At 41.2% G+C, this 17012-nt stretch overlaps 1 protein-coding gene across 1 annotated transcript; it reads right to left on the reverse strand.

Annotated features, from left to right (window-relative positions):
- Positions 1–3670: 3670 nt before the first annotated feature.
- Positions 3671–15542, reverse strand: LRIT3 (leucine rich repeat, Ig-like and transmembrane domains 3). Its single transcript, XM_060246931.1, has 4 exons — positions 15235–15542; positions 11593–12068; positions 7566–7871; positions 3671–5203 (listed from the first exon to the last, which is right to left on the reverse strand). The coding sequence occupies exons 1-4, from the start codon at positions 15348–15350 to the stop codon at positions 4140–4142; spliced, it is 1962 nt and encodes a 653-aa protein (XP_060102914.1). The 5' UTR covers positions 15351–15542; the 3' UTR covers positions 3671–4139.
- Between the last annotated feature and the right edge of the window lie 1470 nt (positions 15543–17012).

Below are 17012 nucleotides of genomic sequence, written 5' to 3' on the forward strand. Positions count from 1 at the left end.
AACCCCATGAAACTGTTTACTTGGTGTTTACATTTGTGCATAGTAACCTTCTGTGTGCTTAATCTAATTGCTCCATTACTGTAAGGGCAGTAAGAGAAATTAAATTGTATCACGCCTGGCAAGGTAGTTTTCTCATTAAGCCCTTGATGAGAACCTGTGAATTCATGGCTTTGGGCACAGCTCTCCCCCGTTTCTCTCCGCTAGATCTTTTTGCCTTTCTAATGTCACTCAATGGTGATTTCACGTCATATATCTAATTCTGAACCAGTCCATAGTGTATGGACAAAAAAAAAAATCTATTAAATGGGATCAAGAACAAACAGGTAGGATTCCTCTAACAACCTGAAGAAAGTTCCAGGTTTGCAGAAAAATCTGAAATTGAAAAAAAGTACATTGGGAGATTAAAACTCACCCATATAATAGAAACTACACCTGAAGGTGTAGAAACAACATCCTGTAGACATGCCACTGTGCTACTATTCTGAAATCTCAGTGACCATTTTGGGAATTGCTAAACAACAATAACAAAATTATCAAGCCTTGGTATCTGTAAAGCAAAACCAGGGCTTTTTCTTTTTTTGTAGAAAAAGCTCAGCAGGAACTCATTTGCCAAGCCAGCCAGAACAGCATTCCTGCTCGAAAAAAGCCCTGAGCAAAACCATGGGTAGGGATGCCCTTCATCCCCTGCCCCCACTGCTGATCTATTGAACAGCAGGAGCAAACAGGATGGGAGGAGTGGGTCATGCAATGCAGCAATATCATTTCTGGATGAGAAAACAGAAATGATGTTACAACATTGCACAATGCTCCAGGAATCCTGCCAATCTGTGGCAAAAAACAAACAAAACCTCTATGGTGACATTGCAATGTGATTCCCACTTGTGTCTGCACACCCAAACTAGGGCTGGCAGAAGGAAGCAGGGGTAGACTGGGAGTCCAAAGCAGCCCTGGAAACATGCCCCACCCACTCAACTCTCAGTAGGGCCGCCAACCCTGGAGCCTGGAGATTTCCCAGAATTACAATGGATCCTCCAAAGCGGCCATTTTCTCCAGAGGAACTGCTCTAGCTTTGCTTTCTCTCTTCAGAGAAAGAATCGCTCAGTTCCTATGTGTATTTAACTATTTATATGAAGAGGTAGTAGGTTAATCCCTAGGCTACCAGTGGAGATTTGGGTTGGATCCTATGGATCCAGGTCCACTCACAAAAGCACCATCCCTCAACACAAGAAGCCTTTCCCTGATGCAAGATAATCTATTCCATTGCTTAGAACTATTAATTACCTTTTATGACTGTAGCTGTCTTGGCTAAACCTATCAGTTGACCATTCATTTATTTTGCTGACAGTCTGGGAGAAAGTACTAAATGTTTGAGGCAAGTTGTAGAAATCCATTTGTTACATGTTTACATGAGAGAGAAATTGATGAATGGGAAGTACTTTACAGGGACAAGAGGTTCCTGAAACAAAACCACAGCTAACAGAGACTTCAGATCAGGAATGCTCAGCAGCTTCTGCAGCATGGTCCCCTCTGTCTCCCATCAGTCCCCAGCTCCTCCACTTCATACAGACATTCCCCAGCAGCCACTGGATTCTTCAAAAGCACCTTTACTACCCCCCATGTAGTTAAGATTTCTTTGACCATCATTGGCTGGGCAGTTTTGCCATAAGCTAGTAGCCTGGCCTACACAAAATATCTTCAAGTGTTAACCACAAGCCACTCACTTTGTTGCTAACCACAAGCCACCCACTTCCTCACATGTATGATTCTGCATCCGTATTGTTTACAAAAGGAAAGGATTACTAATGTCTTAACCCAACTACCGTATTCATTTGTACTGCTACAACCTGAGAAAGTATTCTGAGGTTCTTGGGCCAGCACTCCTTTACAAGACTTCAGTTAGCCTAGTACCACATCCAGTGGAGTCCCCTGTGTTAGTAACATTCAAGTCCATGCTTCTTTCTTCAGAAATCTTCTGCTGCTCCTAAGGTATAAACACATAACATGCAGAATGCATTACTCATAAAGGCACACATAATCAGGTCCCAGACAGTGGATCGAACACTTCTACAAACTAACTTTAATATATCTATTGGCTTTTTCATGCTATCAGCAGCTCTCTAAAGACCTGAAGGTATAAGAATGGTATGCCATGTGGAACGAGTACTGCAGCATGGGGGAAATCAGCCAAAATCAAGGGACTTCTCTCTTGCACAAGCAGAGTTAAGCTTGTAAACTTAACTCAGACAAAAATGAAGGGGCAAAGATTATACTGAGTGCCTCATCTTACCTATTATAGTTCAGGAGAGTCTCGTGAACTTCAGTTGTGCCATTTGAAGTGGTGGTGGGTTGAGGCAGGGGAAGACAATAAATATAACTTCTGTGAACTTGCTTCACTTACAGAAGTGCTGGATCCTACCCAGTTATATTAGAAAAATAAAATCAAGTGAAGTGTTTTAAACTGGCATAAGGAATAAATAACTGGAAGGATCAAGTTAGGAATAACGGGAACTGTAAGTTACTGATGTAACAAACACAGATTTGAGCAGACTTCGGAGGATGGTGGAAGACAGGAGGGCCTGGTGTGACTTTGTCCATGAGGTCACAAAGAATCGAACTTGACTGTGCAACTGAACAACAACAAAGACACCTTTAAGGAGCCAGTTTGGTGCAGTGGTTAAGAGCAGTGGACTCTATTCTGGAGAACCAGGTTTGATTCTCCACATGCAACTGCTTTAGGTCAGTTAAAGTTCTCACAGAGCTGTTCTCTCAAGAGCAGTTCTCAAAGAGGTCTCTCATCTCACCTACCTCACAGGTATGTTGTGTGGAGGAAAGGAAGGAGCCTGTAAGCCACTCTGAGACTCCGGGTGAGGGGTGGGGTATAAATCCAACTCTTTTCTTATTCTCCTCCTTCTCCCTCCACCTTGCCTTATGAAGCTAGCAAAGCAAGCAAAGATATTGCACTGGTTCTTGCTTGTCCTATGTGAAGCTCACATTCTCTAAGTCTTGTTCACTGAATGTATTGCTTTTTTGTGCAAGAGGTTCCAATGTAAGCTATGAAAGTTGAAATTTTCTCAGTACTAAGCATCAGTTTATGGCTGGACTTTCAGAGCCCCACAACTGTGTACTATTCTAGAATGGTTTAGCAGAGCAATTACAATGTTACTCCATTTTGAACTGCAAAGTTGTAAGTTCAACCCTATAAACTCCTTCAACAGTACTATACAAAAGAATAGGGAAGAACGGATCCCACACGAAAATTTAATGTGTGTAAATATCATCTAAGATAATATTTAGTTATTTACTGACTCTTTGGTCAGATCAAGCATGGCTTCTTATATTCTTTTTTCTAACCTGGATTTCTAGACATTTTGTGGAAAATGAAAACCTGCTGTGGCTGCCTCATACTTCTACACAGTAGCGCATTTATTTGTAAAAAGACCCTTTAAAACTATGCACAAAGCCTTACCTTAAAATCATGTTGCTGATATCCCCTCTGTAAACTGCTTATGTATCATTTCCCAAAACCCAAGGATTTTAGGTAAGTTGAGCCTTGGTTAACAACAATCAGAGATCATAAAATGTGTGCTACCATTCGGACCACATGCTTACTCTGTGGTCATCAGCGTCTTGGCCCCAATCCAGAACAAAATGAATGAATGACAGCCCATCAGTTTCAATGGATTTTAATATACTATGAAGGACTGCTGTATTTGTGATTTAATATATTCAGGCACTGCAGTCTAGAAATCTGTCTGAGCAAAAGCTGAATGTTAAGATCTACCCTACCTAAAGTTAATGTGTAAAAAAACAAAGGAATATGTAGCAATGGGTACAAGGTACATTTTGTTCACAATTTTTTTAAAAAAACCCCAAAAAGGAAATTAATAAAAAGATATTAGAATATAAATCAGGCAGAGTTGCTTCAAAATCACAAAGTATCACAAAATGTTCATTTTTGAAAGAGGCATCTTTTTCTTCTCTTTCGTCATGTCCTGCCCGCCACAAGAGTTCTTGATTTCTACTCCATGTTGTATTCATTGTTTATTTTTTCTGTAACTGGCACTGGTGCAGTGTCACACACAACTGAAGCTACATTTCCCCCCACAGAGAGCTTCAGAACGTTCACTGAATATCAAAAGTCAGCAGAAGTACTCTGACCTTGAACCTTCACTTTTGAAGGTCATCTGGGAATCCATACTTGACCGAGAGCACAGAAGAAGCCTTTCTGACTCCCCAGTGTTCCTACGAGCCCAAAGCTCTCCACCTGCCCCCACAGACCGCGGTTTAAGGGAAAGGGTTTCAAATTTGACATAGGTCTCCTTAGCAAGGTCAGCTTCCCTGGTGGATTTTGGTTTCCTGTGAAGCTTTAAGACTTTATATAGTAGGAAAAATATCAAGGGCAAAATAATAACACATGCTACACCACCAGCCACCAGCAAAATGGAAATCTGAGAGTAATCTTCAAGGCCAGTTCCATTAGTGGAGAAAATGATGCATTGGTCTTTTGTGGGAGGAATCCCTTTGGGGCAGACACAGGCCATATATTGTATACTGGGCTCCAAGCCATCTATTGTGATTTTGTTTTTGCTGGGATCTATGCTCAGTGGCAGCATGTCTTTCTCACCGTACTTGGAGTATAATACAGTCAGAGCAGAGCTGCTTGTGGCATTGACAGTTTTCCACGTTAAAGTTACTCTTTCATCAGTTTCGGGGATCACTCTTAGGTTTTTTACTGCAACCGTTTGCTCAGTGGCTGTTACTGCATCATTATCTTTCTTCTCAATATCACCCGCCTGCTTGTTATTTCCACTGATTTCAGTTCCCTTGGAATTCTTTCTTCCATCAGGGATAGACTTCAGCTGTTTTTTGTCAGTGGCATTTTCTGTGGTAAGACCTTGAGTTGTAGCCATTGCTGTTGTCATTGTGGGAAGTGTTGATGTAGGAGAAAAAGTGGTTGTGTTTAAGGATTCTAGTTTGATATCTTCCTGTGTTGTGTTTTGAAGCTCTGCCTCAGTCTTCTTTCCATACTTTTGTGGAGACAGTGTTGTAGTGACAACACCGACAACAGTGACTGTAACGGAAGCTTCTGACTGTCCAGCCAAATTTTTGGCCTTACACCTGTAATCACCAGCATCCCTGTAGGAAATGCCTGTCAGACTAATAATGGACCACCGAACGCCCTCGCCTGGACTTTCTTGAATAACTGGAAAAGAAAGAAAATACATGGCAGAATGGTAAACTGAACACAAAGAAGCAACCACACTTTCAACAAATATATCAAACCGGATCTTTTTCTTAGGCAGGGTTGGCCCAAGGTTTTCGGGCACTCTAGGCCAACTATGGTTTTGGCAACCCCCTCCCCATTCAGTAAAGAGAAAGTGAGATGTTTAGACTCAACTCTCATTTATAAGGTGTCACTGGATGACGTGGAGCCATGTGGGTTGCTGCAGGCAGGACATCCCTTCCACAGATCTATCCTTTCATGCACATCCTCTTTGCCCTCTGCTTCCTTCAGGCCTGCAGCAGGCTATGAGCCTTTACTATCTGCCATCTCTCTGGTTCTAGGGCTTTATTAGAGAGAACCCAGAGCACCTCCCTGTCCCCAAGTAGCTCCCTTTTTAGTCAAGGCTTGTCCTGATGTTAGGGTTGCCAGGTCTGTGTTGGAAAATACCTGGAGACTTTTGGGGTGGATCTGGGAGAGGGCGGGGCTTCGGAAGGGGAGGGGCCTCAGCATGGTACAATGCCATAGAGTGCACTCTTCATAGCAGCAGTTTTCTCCAGGGGAGCTGTTCTCTGCCAGCTGGAGATCAGTCGTAGAAGAAGAAGATGATGATATTGGATTTATATCCCGCCCTCCACTCCAAAGAGTCTCAGAGCAGCTCACAATCTCCTTTACCTTCCTCCCCCGCAACAGACACCCTGTGAGGTGGGTGGGGCTGGAGAGGGCTCTCACACAGCAGCTGCCCTTTCAAGGACAACCTCTGCCAGGGCTATGGCTGACCCAAGGCCATGCTAGCAGGTGCAAGTGGAGGAGTGGGGAATCAAACCCGGTTCTCCCAGATAAGAGTCCGCACACTTAACCACTACACCAAACTGGCTCTCCAGTTTGTAAAAATGGGAGATCTCCAGGCCCCACCTGGAGGCTGGTAATCCTACCTGACACATGGCCAAATTTGAGGCATGAAGAAAATAGGCAAAGTGAACAAGAACTGGTTTATTAAGCAAATGTTATATCAAGTAAGTAAACAGGAGAAAGGTTACAAACCTGCGACAATTAATACAGGGCAAAACTCACAGCCAGCCAGAAATCAACAGAGCTCCCTGACCCAACTACCAGACTCACCCCTCTGTGGGTAAGGAAGGATCAATTCCACCAGAAGCAGCCCCACAGCTCCTCAGCTTCCAGAGACAGAACATGAACACACACACACACACGGCCTTATGTGCTCTCTGCTAGAGCTCTGCCCATTTCACGGGGATTGGCACCTGCTCTTCCTTCATTTTTCCACCACAAACTGGCCATAATAGAAGATAAAGCCACACACATGCACAGAGGAAGCCCAAGTACAGCCAACAAAATGAGTAATTTATAAACAAACTCTGGGAAAGAGGAGTGAAAGACAGAATCAAAACATTGTAATGACAGTTGTCACCAAAATAACGTTACCTTGAGCTGTACAATCAGTCATCTTTCCAAGGGCCATTCAGAAGCCTTGCTGGGCAGCAGCCACCCTGGCCTTACCCATCAGATGGCCACCAGAAAAGATGGTGCCTGCAGGTACTACACAAAGGACTCCTGCTCTCCATTTTTAAACAGGGAAATTATCCTGTTAGTCCCATGAGGTGTGCTGGCTTGAATAGAAAAGCACCTGAACAAACTCTCCTATGATTTACAAAAGCTACTCTGCCTTGTCACCTAGTGGTAATTCTTACTCAACACAGGCTAGTTTGGCCTATTTTAAACATAGAAAGGTAGAGATACTGAAACAAAATGCTGTATGGTGGTGTGCTTGCTTGGACTATGTTTTATTGTTATGAGTCTTTAGAATAAATAGAACTGCAACATTTAGCCAATTAATTGGTTAGATTTATTAAAAAGGGAAGAATAATCAATTAATTGGGGATAATATTTTAAATTACATTTTAAATAAAAGTCCTTTTACAAAAGAAGCTTGTGGAAGGTGCCATCTTAGAAGAGTTATTGGCTCATCTCTTATTACCTGAATAGAATATTGATTCTAGAATATCAATTGCCTCAGTATACTATATGACGTTTTTGACTAGTTTACTTTGGACAATAGAACACCCACCCACCCAGACCATATCCCAAACTTCTTCTGACAGTTCCCTCCATTTCAAAACTACTTTGCATGGTGGATGAAAATACACTAGATAGATAAATATGTTTTCATAAAATTTGGACTAAAGATAGAACATCTCTGGCAAGAGAGTATAGCCTTATGGGTTTTCCATTGCTGGTCTGATTATTCAACAGTTCATCTCTAAACATGAAGAAGAACCACTTCTGTCTACCCCCACTTTTTCCCTTAAGAATGGTTCAATACCTGTATAGTTTACTGGTATGTTGTCTGATCTAACCCAAGTAAGTTGAGGAGTGGGATATCCTGTGGCATCACAGCGTAGCAGAACATTGCTTCCCAGAGGTGAGGTAATTTTTGTGGCTGAAGTCATGACTGATGGTTTTAAACAATGTTCCAGTTCTGCTCTTTGAAACAAGATTCCAGCCAGGCTCTCGGGTCCACTACAAGCCACAAGAGGATCCAAAAGCACGACTGTGGTATCCACAATTTTGGAAAATTCAATGAGCTTTGAAATCCGACAGTCACAGTACCATGGATTGTCCTGCAAACCTTAAATAGAAAAATAGTTCATTTGTAGTATTGCCAGCACTTCCACTATGCACTTAGTATTCTAAGTAGCAGAATATTTTCAGGATCCAGCTCATCAGAAACAACTTGATTGGGATAGGAAGCAAACATTTGTCCAGTAATTGGTATCCTATCAGAATCTTTATAATATGCTGATATGCTGCCAATATTTGTTAACAGTCTGCTACTAATCGTCTTCATGCTCTATCTTTTGACCTAATAACATTCAGAGGAGCTTGGACTGAAGAGTCTAAAAATAAATTTGCTTCCAACATGCATCCATCTTTAGCATGTACCAATGTCCACTTGACACATGCAGTAATTACAACAGAAGAAGATAAAGACAAAACACACTTGTAATGCCTTTACTCATCAGAGCATTGCCATCTGAAGCTGCCACCTTACCAATGGTCATGATTGACAACTCCCACCATACTGAACAAGGTCAGAAAGACTCCCACACCTCTGTCACTCACAACAGGTGCAAAGCAATTATGTTCAGAGGAACATTTTAATGAAGAGGTTAGAATTGTAGCAGAATGGAACAGTTCAGGAGGTTGCAATTATAGTTGAATAGGATTACATATATTGCAATTCTTATTCTAGGTATTATTCTGCATTGTTCACTACCTTTGTAATTCCACTTACCTAGGGCTTTTTTTGTAGCAGGAAGTCCTTTGCATATTAGACCACACACCCTTGATGTAGCCAATCCTCTGAGCACCTACTGTAAAGCTCTTGGAGGATTGGCTGCATCAAGAGTCTCTGGCCTAATATGCAAAGGAGTTCCTTCCACAAAAAAGCCCTGCACTTACCACATTGTTTATTGTATATCTTGCCTTAGGCAGTTGGTTGTTCACATTGTTTAATAAAATATGTACTATAGAACTGTTCATTGCTAGCACATGAGCACATTGCTTTTATCCTGTAACTTACCTTTAGTCTCAGTGAGAAAGATAAGCTATACATATAGTTAGTAAGTAAATAAAACATTTCCAATTGTTTAGAAAGTAAATAAAATTCTTCCTAAGGACTTTATATGAAGCCTTATTTATGTGTTCATGGTCAGGATGTGGCATAATATAGAGGAATGGAACCAGATGCTAAGTCCCTGCTTAGTGACTAGTCTTACCAGGAGCCACTTTCAGGAGGGTCTCAAGCAGGAGGGAGAATGACATGAGAAGTCTTCGCCTAGCAACAAATCTGCAGATTCTTCCACCATTTCTGAAAAGCCTACCAGCAGTAGAAGACCATAGAGGGGCTGTTGCATAACTCCATCCTCATTTTACCTTTCCTCCCCTCTCAGTTGAAAATGTACAGGGGTGCATTACCAGAAGACATTGCAGGGAATGGTTTTGGTAAGGAAACCAAGATGAGGAATTGGCCTCAATCATTTATCAGTGCATTTATGTAATGGCTTTAATCTTTGCAGGGCAGGATATTGCTAAAGGGCCAGGCAGAAAAATTCAGAAACTATAGGGGTAGGGTTGCCAAGTCCAATTCAAGAAATATTTGAGGACTTTGGGGGTGGAGCCAGGAGATATTGGGGTGGAGCCAGGAACAAGGTTGTGACAAACATAATTGAACTCCAAAGGGAATTCTGGCCATCACATTTAAAGGGACCACACTCCTTTTAAATGTCTTTCCTCCACTGGAAATAATGAAGGATAGGGGCACCTTCTTTGGGGGGGGGGTCCTAGAATTGGAACCCCTGGTCCAATCCTTTCAAATCTTGGAGGGTGTTTTGGGGAGAGGCATTGGATGCTCTGCTGAAAAATAGGTGCCTCTACCTCAAAAAATAGCACCCCCAGAGCCGCCCTGAGCCCGCTTCGGTGGGGTAGGGCGGGATATAAATCGAATGAAATAAATAAATAGATAGATACTAGCAGATCAATTCTCTGTTATACTCTATGGGAATCAGTCTCCATAGGGAATAATGGATTACCCAGCAGACATTTCATGCTCCCCCCCCACGCTTTCTGATGACCCTGAAGTGGGAGGAGGGCCTTCAAACTGGGGGATCCTCTGCCCCCACCTGGGGCCGACAACCCTAAATAGGGGAAACAGGAGAAGAAAGGATACCCTAATCATGAATTCCTGACATTCCCAATTAAGTGAATGGTTGGGTTCTTAACAGGGCAATGTGTGCCACATAACCTTTCAGGTTTGAAATATTGCATGTAAAATGGGTTATTTCCCAAACTTCTGCTGTTGATTGTTAGTTGAGAAGTAGAAATGAATTAACTTTCTAGAAAATAAAATTTCTAAAGGTGTATGAAAAGCCACATAAATTTGCAAGGATTGCGCTTGATATTTATTCCTTATTATCAGCGGTGATGGGGAAATTATTATTCATTGGGTTCAGCTGAACGGGTCCAAATAAGCAAACTAAGTGAAAGAAGGCAGTTAGAGAGAACAATCAAGCTGTCATTGAAAGGAGAATATTTAAAGTCCTCTAAACAGAGGATATAGTCAAAGTTGGTGTTCAGTTCAGACTCTAAAGGAACAGTGCCCTCTCTTGAGTTTCCTTTTTGTGCCATAGTGCTTAGAGTGGTTAGAGATTAGGATTTGGGAGACCCAGGTTCAGATCCCCATTCTGCAAGGAAAGCTTGAAGGGTAAACTTGGGCCACTCACACACTCTCAGCTTAACCTACCTCAGAGGCTTGTTATGAGGATAAAATGGAGGAGAGGAGAAGGAGGAAAGCCACTTTGGGTCCCCACTGGAGACCAAGGCAGGGAATTAATGAAATAAATAGAAATCATAAATAGAAATAACTGTAGAAATCATGGGGTCCACCACAGACCATTGTAGAACAATGGTGTACAAAAACTATTCAGCTACTTGGTTTATGCTTACAGTATAATGTTAAGATATTCAATTCACATGAGAAGAAGCCTGAGAACCAGTGTGGTTTAGTGTTTAGAGGTTCAGGCCAGGATCTAGGGACTCCAAGCAATATTACCTCTAAGCTTCAGAGACTTGTGAGCAAAAAAATCTACTTTGTGAGCTACTGGCATTAAAGTTGTGAGCTACTGCATAAATTATTGTGCTCTGCGGCCATTTTTCCTGAGCTACAACAAAAATGTGTGAGCTGGAGGCTAAAAATCGGTGAGCTAGCACATGTTAACACAGCTTAGAGGGAACACTGACTCCAAGTACAAATTCCCATTCTACCATGAAGTTCACTGGGAGACTTTTGGCCAGAAACTCAGCTGAGCATACCACATCCAACTGTTGTGTGGATAAAAGAGTGAAGGGAGAATTATATATGTTATCCTGAGACATGTATCATCCTTAGAGCAAGAGCACAATAAAGATGTACTAAATACATTATTGCTGTTGTTAATTTATCATCATAATCAACAACAACAACAGGGGTGGATCTAACCATCCTCCAAGGACCATTTGTCCAACTTAAGTGGCATTTTCTCCAACCAAAGAACCACTTAAGATGGAGGGAGACTCCTTGGACCAGAGGAAGCCTTCAAACTCAAGCCGGTGGAAGGTTCAGTAAAGTGGTGAGAGAGTGGTAGGATCCACCTCAATAAAACTAAGCAAATATAGTAAAAAGTATAGCCAGCACTCTTTTTCAACAAAGGAAGAAAGTGGCAGTTGCATCATCTCATAGGCCAGGAATTCCCCTAGGAACTCTTCAGCCGGCAAAATTCAAAGGAAGAAATTCAAAGTATTCACAGACTTACCTAATATGACCCTCTGGGTTGTTGAGTCGATGTATCTGGGCGATGCTGCTTCAGAAAAAGGAGGCCAAATATCCATGAGGTCTGACGGCAAGGTGATTAATTTGTTGCTGGATATGTCTAGGTAAGTGAGGTTTCTCAGATATTTTCCGGCCTCAGCGGGTATGCTGGTCACTTTATTGTTGTGCAAATCAAGAGTTCGTAAATTGGGCATTTCAGCCAAAGATTCCCAAGGGAAACTTGACAGCAAATTCCCATCAAGACGCAACTCATGCAACTGCTTTAAATTATAAAAGCTGCTGGTATCAATGCTAGCCACACTGTTGTAGGTGAGCCACAAGTATTTGAGATCTACCAAGTAGTAAAAGGCTTCTGTTGGAATCTTTCGTATCACTGTCTTTTCTATCCGGAGTTTTACGGTGTCCACGGGAACATTTACAGGGATCTCAAACATATCAGGATCATTACACAGCACAGATCTAATAATGAACAAAGAGATAACTATTAATCTGTTGATTTTGCCCACTGTGTCAATCTCCACTAATAAATGCTGGTAAGCAGTGCATGGCGCTTTATATTGCATTCAGTCTTAACCAAACCATTTAGACTTTGATGACTGGGACTGCAAAGACGATGTTGAATCTGTTGAGCAATCTGGCAGTAAAGACTTTGTGCCTTGATCCAAGTACAAGTAATGTACATGCATGGAAGGAAACCACACTTGGCCAAACAACATTGTTTGCCATTCATAACAGTTGCCACTGTTGATGTGAGAAGCCAGTTTAAAAGTTTTCAAACTGCCTTTGTATTCCGTTTTAGTAACTGGTTGCTAATTAATTTTTTGTCATTTCCAACAGGCCAGTTTCAGTAACTGGCTGCTAGCAGAATGTATTTTCTTGTTCGTACAAAGCCACTTGTGTCAAGTCAGCAAAGCATGGTTGAGCCACTTTTGAGGGAAGCTGCTTTCTTCTGTTTTCTACCCCTTCACTGCACTTCTGAATCACTGTGGTGTGCTGTTTAAAATGCCCACAACACACTTTGTCACCATGCGATCTGCCTTGGGCGCTTTTGTTTGAATGTTCTAAAGTGAATGCTATAGTGTTATAGTAGCACCATTGAAATGTTTTGACTCCATTACAAAACCATAGAGTTAGCTCAAAAACCAGATTGTCATCACACAAAGTCAGCAATGTGATGATGTCACTTCCAAGTTTGTGTGAACTCATCCTGCCAAACTGAACTCATCCTACCTACTGTTTGTGTGAACTCATCCTACCAAATGCCACAAGCAGGGGCAACCTTTATGATGCTAATGAGACTCCTTTTTTGTTTTCCAGCTAAAGAATAACATGGTTATCCTATGAAAACAGAGACTATAGATATATCAAAAAGCACATAGAGAGCCAGAGTGCTATAGTGAATAGATAGAACCAGACTAGGAATTGTGAGGACAAAATAGAGGAACTTCATGTGCCAGCCATCCTAAATTCTTTGGAGGAAAGGCAGAATAAAATCATATAACTGAGCAAGTATTTCTACGTAACTCACAGCCTACATTTCTGCTTGTTACTCTGTTCAGAGATTGCTGTTCCAGTGCAGAATTCAATAGCACAGGCAGCAGACAGCTCAGTTAAATCCAATTTTCATACAAACGTTTCTCTCAGCATGCCACATCCTCAGGACATCTGTTATTGTTAGTGCAATAAAACACACATTTAAGCAACAGCTAGGCATTACATTTTATCTTCTCAACATATTGTGGAGGATTATGCTGTCCGCCTCCACATAGGACTCAAAGGTTAGGAGGCTATAGTGGCTTCTTATGGAAGCTGCAACACATGGCAGGTTCAGTATACAATGACTAATTCCACAAGTCTCAACCCACTTGCTCCAGAGAAATCCTAATGAGGTCACCAAAGGATTATATCAAGAAATGGTGAAAATAAAACCTTAACAATAATTCTGTACAAACACAAGAGCCACTATAAAAACTATGGCTGTCTGAATGCGTACTATAAAACTGTACATGAGGAACAATAGCATATGAATTTACAAGCATTTTTGAAGGGAAGATTGCAAACTTCTGTTTTGACTTGAATTCACATTTTATTCTTTCCAGCCAGTGCATTTGGAAAGATTAGACACAGCATGCAAAAATGAAGTCAAAACTTTCATAATTCTTTAGAGCTGGTTGGGGGTGGGAAATGTAACGAAGTCCTAGAGTGACAATTTTCACATGCTCTGGTAATGGAAGTGTCCTCATTATTTTCCCTGAAGCTGGGAAGTTTTACTTCAAGTGTTGAATTGTCAATTTAAAAGCATTCTTTTTTTGTGGTTTTTTACATCAACTGTACCCATCCATGCTTTCAATCACACACTGGGTACAATCAACTGAGCATAAAATGTGCAATAAAAATTATATCAGCATCCTTTTGATGAAGCTACTTCAAGATTTGAAATCCTTGGCCTGACTCCAGTGAGGGAAAACCTACAAGCTGAAATAGGCTTTCACAAAGTGTCCATATCACAACTGCAGATAGCTGTTGTGGGAACACAAAACACATCAACACATCCCCCCCACCAATTCACCTGGCATCAATTTAGAAAAATTGGCCCTAATCCAGAAACTGAAGAATAATCTGCCTATTCATTTGTTGACAGTGGAGGACTCCATGCTATGTCACTCTCCCTCCTGCCAGTTATGTGTTTCCAAGGGAGAAACAGCAAAATTAGTGCACAAAACTGCTTTCACAAAGATGATGATATTGGATTTATATTGCGTCTTTCACTCTGAATCTTTGAGTCTCAGTTGGTGCAAACTTATCTGGGAGAACTGGGTTTGATTCCCCACTCCTCCACTTGCTAGAATGGCTTTGAGTCAGCCATAGCTCTCACAGAGCTGTCCTTGAAACGAAGGCTCTCAGAGTTCAGAATATATTCATTTTTTTTGTTGTCAAATGAGGCTTCCCTACTAAATAATTAAGCCAGAAAAAATGTCAAAAATTGGCAAGATAGTGGGATTCTTTTGGCACCATTTTTATTTATTTTCTGGCCAGGCCTTGAATTCAGGAGAGGCTCACAGGAGTGCAGCTCCTGAACCTTTCTGATGGTTCCCCCTCCTCCTCCCCACCTTGTCCACTGAATAGTAGGTGCAGCTGCATAACAATTATTGGATGAGTTCCACCACCTATTTTTCTACAAAATGACCCCTGGGTGCTGAGGGTCACCAATGTTCCCTCATGCCATATAGCAGCCAGGATTCAGTCCAGTGCTGCCGTTGGCTAGATAGTTTAATCGTAATACAAAAATATTCAATGAAAAACTTCTCCATCATCAGCCTACGTATGTTAGGCTTCAAAGTACCAGCATTGTTCAAAGGTATGCATTGCAGACACATTTCTTTTCCATGCCATTTCAGACATCTAACTGCTGTATACTGTAAATTAAGATTTCACGGTGACTTACCTTGGCTCACACATTTCATTCACAAGAAGGCTGTGGCAAAAATACAAAACCCTGATATAGCAATGCAGGATAGTGACAATTTGCTACCCAAATGAAGTGCCACAATTTGCATTTCAGAGTTTGCTGTTCAAATTTCATAGCTAAATAATGGCCTAACATTTGCCATGAAAAACAGCCTACCTTGTTCCAGTGCCGTCACTTCTGCCATGATAAATACAAGTGCATTGAGAAGGACAAAAACTATCCACTTCTTCCCAAAAGCTCATCATGATGCAGACAGCAGCAATCAGATACATGACTTCCTTCCAGCACAGTGGATATTTCCAAAATTCTAAAATCCTTTGTTCCTAAACACTCTCGCTGTGGGCTATGATGGTGAATGTAGACAGCCATTCAGTAAGAGAAGATTACACCGGATTAGCTGAGACCTGCAATTACTTAACCTTCAAATGTATACTGCATTGGATCAGTTGGCATAGCTTCTTCTATACAGTGTCTAAGGTAGAATATGTTAACTTTAAATTTTTGAAGCAGGATTCTTTTGACAGCAAATTAAATACTGAAAGACAAAATATTTTACAAGTGTGGTGTGCAACAGATAAGATGGTGAACGCAGAGCCCTTTTATCTTTGAAACATCTCTTCTATCAGTTGAATAACTATATAATACAAAATCACATATATTTAGCTGCAGAAAGTCAAGATCAGCAGCCCAGATACAGAAATACTTTGCATTATTTGAACATGCATTGTTTTAAAAATCCTTGTTTATTTCAAAATAATGGCAGAATAAAACTAGCATTATGAATATACAGATACTAGCATATGAAACAGAAAAAGCAGAGATAAGCACTTAATGAAGTGTACCAAAAATTAGCAACAGATGGCCCCATTAAGCAACTGAAAACTTGAAAAATTGCCTCTGATTGGTTGGAAATCGTAAACATTCTTGGTTCTTCTTTCAAAACAACCAGACATTTGCTTTTCAGCACAGACTACTTATCAGCTATAATTACATAATTGCTGAGTATTGTTTTCAATGAAGACCAATGTGTTGTGAAATCAACAAGACCTAGTAACAGACAGCATAATCAATGACACTACTTGGCTGCCTTTAGAGAAAAGAGACATGAATATTAAAAATTACAAGCAATAAACTTGAAAAAGTTACTGTAGTACAGCTTAAATGCCTACATGATTTATTTCTTCCCTACCTTGATCATAATTCCTTTTACCTGACAGGTACAAAATCTATTATATATTAATAACTATGGAAAGAACAAAAGTAAAACAATAGCACTTACAAGTGTAGATTTTGCTTTACTATAAATGCTATGAACATTGAATCAGACCAAGTGTCCACCTAGTTCAATATCCTGTTTCCTGGAGTAGCCAAGAAGAAGGCTTACAAGCAGGACACAGAGGCCAAAACCTCCCTGGTCATTGCCCCACAGCAATTGATATTCAAAGGTATATTGCCTTCAAACATGGAGGTTTCATTTAGCCATCATAGCCAGTAGTCATCGATTAACCTATTCCCCACAGATTTGTTGACACTTTATAAAGCCATTTAAAAATTAGAAATGGTATTCTAATAGATTGGCCCTAGTAGTAGAAGTGCCTCTAAGCAATTGCACAAAGGGTCAAGAGAAAAGGTCCCTTTGTTGGTGTTATGCTAGTGTAGGTAGCAGGGGTTGTTTGTAGAAAAATAGGTGGCAAAAATCATTAGCATAGCTCAGCATATGCCACCAGCACCCCAGCCAAAAGCAACCCGATGCAAGAAAGCAAAGCCCTGAGTGAGCGAGGCCTGACTGGGCTGGCTAGAGAGCCAGCCAGCCCAAGCAGGCCTTAGTCACCTGGAACTCTCCTGGGCCACCCGCTCCCCAGTCAAAAGGCCAGCAAGCCACCTGCCACCCAAAATCACATAAGAAGTGGAGAAAGGGTAATCTGGGTTTCTCC

This window comes from Heteronotia binoei, chromosome 9, assembly GCF_032191835.1.
Source record: "Heteronotia binoei isolate CCM8104 ecotype False Entrance Well chromosome 9, APGP_CSIRO_Hbin_v1, whole genome shotgun sequence".
In the NCBI taxonomy this organism is placed as follows: Eukaryota; Metazoa; Chordata; class Lepidosauria; order Squamata; family Gekkonidae; genus Heteronotia; species Heteronotia binoei.